The 5,781-nt window shown below is 45.4% G+C and overlaps 1 protein-coding gene across 1 annotated transcript in view; it reads right to left on the bottom strand.

Annotated features, from left to right (window-relative positions):
- Nucleotides 1-270: 270 nt before the first annotated feature.
- WDR87 (WD repeat domain 87) overlaps nt 271-5,781 on the bottom strand; it is a 16,734-nt gene continuing 11,223 nt past the window's right edge. The window contains exon 5 of the mRNA XM_017506625.2: nt 271-5,628. Within this exon, the coding sequence (XP_017362114.2) occupies nt 368-5,628 (5,261 nt within the window). The 3' untranslated portion in view covers nt 271-367. The remainder of the gene's footprint in view (nt 5,629-5,781) is intronic.

Here is a 5,781-nt window from a genome sequence, read left to right as displayed (position 1 = left end):
GTGGCTCACTCCTGTAATCCCAGCACTTTGGGAGGCCGAGGCAGGCAGATCACCTGAGGTTGGGAGTTCGAGACCAGCCTGACCAACATGGAGAAACCCCATCTCTAAGAAAAATACAAAATTAGCTGGGCGTCGAGGCGCATGCTTCTAATCCCAGCTACTCAGGCTAAGGCAGGAGAATCACTTGAACCCGAGAGGTGGAGGCTGTAGTGAGCCGAGACTGCGACATTGCACTCCAGCCTGAGGAACAAGAGCAAAACTCCATCTAAAAGGAAAAAAAAAGAGAGAGATATGAAGGTCTAGATTCTGGTGACCAGGACTTTCTCCAGTTGGTAATGAAAGGTCCCTACCTCCAGTCAGTTCCAAATTAGGGAGTCGGAGCAGCAATGTGTGTCAATGCCTTGGTGAGGTGAATATCAGCTTGGGGCAGGCTCTTCCAAGCAAGTTCTAAGATCCCATACTGGGCAATGCCCACGGGAAGGATGGTGTGCACATTGTTCTGCCCAGGGACGGGTAGCACACCCCGGAACTCCTGAGGGCTTCTAGCAGTATGAGAGCTGCCACAAAACAGGCAGCAGAGCAGCCGTTCCCCGGGAACTAGCTCTGTGGCTTTTAGGGCCTCTTTGTAGATGATCTCTTGGGGTTGAAGTTCCTCTCCCTGCAGTAACTCTAGTAGAAGCCTCTGGATTCGGGGGGACTTAAGTTGGTACAGCTCCATGAGCTGGTTGAACTGTTCCATCCAAGCAGCGCTGTCTTTTCCATATCGCTGCTGCAGCATCCGCAAAACATGGTACAGTGCCACGAATGTCTCCCACAAAGGCAACTTTTCCTTTTTTTTAGCAATGGGCTGTGTCTTCTTCTCCAACTTGGGCAATTTGGGAAACCTGCGTTTATCCTTAAAATCCCAGAAGTCCTTTTGAAACATCAGTGCCAGGGTTTGCTTTTCCACAGAGGCATGGACACTTGGAAAAATGTCTCCTGCGGCAGGATGAAAGTATTGCATTGCCATCTCCTTGTGGGCAATGGATATCTGCTGTGCCCTCTCACTTCTGTAAGGCTCTCCTAGAAGATGCCAATTTTTAGTCCTTGGGTCTGGAATCCTCTTGGTAGCTAATGGGGATTTTCGTGTGGGAACAGCCAGAGGTTCTAGCCAGCTCTCCTTTTCCTTTGCTTGTATAGGAGGAATCACTTTCGGGTATTTTGGACTCACGGACTCCCTACTTGGTTTTGAGATCCTTGTGCCTTGTGACTCCACGGCCTGCCTGTGACGGTACACAATGGCTTCAAGTTTGGCCAGATGCAGCCATTCTAAATTTCCCTTTGAGGTGAGGTCTTTGAGGAGCTGGCATAGTCTGTGGAAACTGGCCTTGGAAAGCTCTTCTCCTGCTTCCATTCGTTCTAGGACATGGCAGATCCACTCTACATCCGAGAGACTTACATCTGCATGCTGCTCCTTAGCTGGGATTTGGGAGAGAGGTAACTGCACCTCAGTCTGTCCCAGCAGAGACAGATGCTGCAAAAGCCACTTCCACTGGGGACCTAGTGGTTTGCACTGGAGTTCCTGAGCATCCACGGTCTTCCTTAATATGTGGGACATAAATGGGATTTTTAAGTCCTGTTCTTGGGACTCCAAAACTGTACCCAAAACAGGGGGAGGTATGGGCTCATATTTTCCTAACACTTCTCTTTCTTTATCCATTGTCCCTGAGAATTTCCTGGGTATTTCAACTACTGTGGCCTTTTTATCTTCCCAGGATATTTGTTTCTCTGGCACTGGCACTGGTGTTTTCTCTTTCATCTCCAGAGCTATTGACACCAGTTTCTTCAAAGGGGTTTTTAGAACTCTTAGTCTCATAGCCCCGCCTTTGACATGAGAAACTCCTTTTCCAATGGAAGGGAATTTTCCCCTTCCTCTTAGGCTCTTTCTTCTTTGTTCTTGTAACTTAAATAGTTTTTCTCTTTTTAAGATCTCTTTTTCCTCGTCTACCTCTTCTTCCAGTGAGCTGCTCTCCTCGTCCTCTTCCTTGTCACTCAAACTTTCTAACTCTTCCTCACTCATAATTTCTTCTTTCTCCTCAAACACTTCTTCCTTCTCCTGAACCTCCTCCTCCTTCTTTTCCTTTTTCTTCTCCTCCTCCTCTTCCTCCACCTCCCCTTCCTCATCTTCCTTTTCTTCTTCCTCCTCTTCGTCCCTTTCATCCTCCTCCTCCTCAGAAGACAAACTCTCTTGCTTCTGTAGTTCATCTAACAGGCTTTCCATTTCTTCATAAAAATGCTCTTCACTTTCCACCTCATCCACTTGACTGGGAAACTTTTCCTTTGGTTCATCAACTTCCTTGGCCTCTTTCTTCTTTCTCCACATTCGTTTAAGGAATGGGATTACCTCTTCTTCTGTTTCTTCTTCCACTTCATCATCCAGTATGACTTTTGAATGTGCTCTGGCCAATCTGCTCTCTTCTTCAGTTATTTTTTCTTCTTTCTTTGTTATTCTTCTCATTTCCTTGGCCAGTTTTCTCTGCTTCCGAGTCAGTTGTTTTTCATCTTTAGTCAGTTCTGATTGTTTCTCAGAAAAATCCCACTCTTTGATATCCAGTTTACTCTGTTCTTTATTCAATCTGCTCTCCTTAGCAAAGAATGACCTCTTTATCTTTGTCACCTTTATTTCTTCATCGGTTAGTTTCCTTTCATCCATGATTAGTATTTGAAGTGCCTTTAAGATTTTGTTCAGTTTTGCTGGTTCCTTGGAAAGGCTCTCCTTTTTTTCAATCAACATCCTTGCATCCTTGGATAACTTCCTTTGCTCCTGGGCATATATTCTCTGTCCTCTAGTAAATTCCAGTTTTCCTTTGGCAATTTCCCTTTTCTCTATGGCCAGTATCCTGTCTTCATGTAGCAGTATCTTCTCCTCTAGTGACAATTTCCTCTCAACTAGTTCTTGTTCAACTTTAGTCATTTTCCTTAGTCTTGAAGTTTCAGGAGTCTCTTCCTTAGACAGAATTTCCTTTCTCTCCACTAGTCCCATCTTCTCTTCAGCCAGTCTTTTCATTTCCAGGTTCAATGCCTTTTCTTCCTTAGCAATATCCAACTCTCCTCTGAGCCGTTTCTTTCCTTGGACCATTGCCTTCTCCAGAGCTGATTTCATTTTCTCGTGAGCCAATTTCTCCTGTTTCTCGGCCAGACTCTCCTCTACTTGGACCAATTTTTTCTCTCTTTCGGCCAGTTTCTCCTTCTTCTTGATCACTGTCTCCTTTTCCTGTGTCAGCTTCTCCTCTATCTGAGCCAGTGTCTTCTTGAAAATTTTCAATTTGTTGTTTACTTGGGCTAATTGCTTTCTGTTGTGGGTGAGTCTTTCTTGGCCATAGAGTAGACACTCTTCCCTCTGAGCCAATTTTTCCTTCTCCTGAGCCAGATTCTCCTTTTCCTGAGCTAGATTCTTCTTCTTCTGGTACACTATCGCCTTGTTCTTTGTGAGTTCTTCCATGCTGTCAGTCCATCTTTCCCTTTTCTGGGCCAGTTTCACCTTCTTTTCAATCAATTGCTCCCTTTGCCAGGCCAGGCTTTCCTCTCCCTCGGGCATTTTTTCCTTGTCCTGGGCCAGTTTCTCCTCTTCCTGGGCCAGTTTTCTCTCTTCTTCAGACAGTTTCTCCCTTTCCCAGGCCAATGTCTCCTCTTCCTCAGCCAGTATCTTCTTTTCTTCAGTCAGTGTCTCCTCTTCCTGATTCAGTTTCTCTTCTTTCCTAGACAGTTCTTCCATGTCCCATGCCAGTTCCTCCAGTTTCTGGGCCAGCTCCTTTTCTTGCCAGTCCAGATTTTCCTGCCTCTGGGCCACTTCTTCCACTTTCTGAACCAATATGCTTTTTACCTCAGCCAGTTTCCCTCTTTTCTTTGCTAGTTTCTCTTCTTCTTTAGCTACTTTCTCGCATTGCTTGGCCAGTTTCTTCCTTTGCCGGGCCAAGTTCTCTGCTTCCTGGCTTAGCTTCTCCCCTCTATGGGCCAGTGTTACCTCTTTCTGGGCAAACTTACCCTCTGCCTGGGCCACTTTCCCATCCTCCTGGGTTTTTTTGAAATACTCCTGGGCCAGTTTTCTCTCTTCCTGGGCCAATTGTCTCTCTTGTTGTGCAAGTTTCTCTTCTTCTTGTGCTAATTTCCTCTCTTCTTGGGCTCGTTTTTTTTCAGCTCGGGCTTGTTTCCTGTGAATTCTGGCCTGTTTGTGTTCTTCTTGGATCTGTCTCTGCTCTTCTGTGACCTGCTCTTCTTTTTCTTCCCTCTCCCGAGACACATCTTCCTGCAAAGTCACTACTTCCTCATCCTTGTACAGTTGCTCCTTGGACTTAGATGACAACATATTTTCCCAGACTTGTTTCCATTCCTCCCATTTCAGCTTTCTCTCATCCTCCTGAAGCATTTCCTCCTCCGGGGATAGCTTCTCTCCAGCCTGGTGTAGTTTCTCCTCTTCCTGAAGAAGCCTATTCTCCCAGTCTTTCTTCCATGCCTTCCAGGATTTCCTTGTCTTACCGTGGACCTGTTTCCACTCATCCCAGGACTTTTTCCAGTCCTGCCAAGATGGTGTCCTCTCAATCATAACTGGTCTTTCTTCTTGTTCGACCACTTCCTCCTCAAGGGTGGCCATTTCCTCCGCTTCCTCACTCATATCCCTCTCTTCTTTAGTCATTTCCATCTTTATTTTTCCCACTTTTCTTTCCCGCTGGACAGCTTTCCTCTCTTGCTTCTTCTCTCCTTTCCTTGGTATTTGTTTTCCCTTGGTTATGTCACCTGGTTCTAAAAAAATAACTTTCTTTTTCTTGCCTTTTTTCAAAATCACTTGGGTTTCCTCCAAGCCCAGCATGTCTCTCGCTGTCTTTTGTGCTTGTTCTTCTTCCCTTGGTATCACTTCCTTATGTCTGATCACTTCTTGCATCACATCTTGTGTTATGTCCTCTCTAATTGCTCCTTCATAGGTAAAACTTGGTTTTTCTTCTGGCGGGACTGCATCCCAATCAACATCCTCAAGCAGAACCTTACTTTCTTTCTTCAACAGGGGGCAGATCTCCTGAAAGAGTTCCCAGCTGGGGTGCCTATCTATCAGCGTCTCCTGAGCAAATTTCACTAGCTCAGTGTTTAGATTTTCTGACATTTCTGTTTGGGAACCAGATATCCTCAGGGTCATAAGACGACATAGATCATCTCGCCATGTTGAGCCACTTCCAGTGGTAGACCTGCGGCCAGAGACTCCAGAGGCTCCCCGCCCTTGAAGTTTAAACTTTTTAATAACTGGGTGTTCTATTACAGGAGGTTCCCCAGCTATAACTTGGGCTTCTTCCTTCTTCTTGTGCTTCTTTTTGGGTTTCTGAGCTGTTGCTTTCTTGTCTCTTTTGTCACGTATTTTCCTCAGCCTCTTCAGGGTCAGTGCAATGCGATCCTGTGAGATATCTTTCTCTTGAGAGTCAACATCTTTTAAGAGCTTTATTACACTGGTGGTTGAAGACCATTTGGAATGGATGGATGCTTCCTCCATCTCAATTGGTGCAGCCTCAGTCTCACTTTCATCCTCTGAGAGACCCAGCTCTATGCCCATATGTTTAGAGCCTCTCTCTTTCATCTTCTTGAGACCCCGCAACAATTTCCGGCCTGCAGGAAAAATCGAGAGATGGAGGTAAGCAAACCCTGGGGAGCAAAATGAAACCCTTCCCAATATCAGATGTGAGCTAAGAAGAACTGCCATAAAAAAAAGTACCAACAGAGAAGGCTGAGGACTTAAAAAAAAAAAAAAAAAAAAAAAAA

Source organism: Cebus imitator, unplaced genomic scaffold (assembly GCF_001604975.1).
Source record: "Cebus imitator isolate Cc_AM_T3 unplaced genomic scaffold, Cebus_imitator-1.0 Scaffold356, whole genome shotgun sequence".
NCBI lineage: Eukaryota > Metazoa > Chordata > Mammalia > Primates > Cebidae > Cebus > Cebus imitator.
The sequence above is the reverse complement of the archived record's forward strand: the minus strand, read 5'-3'. Positions and strand labels throughout refer to the sequence as shown.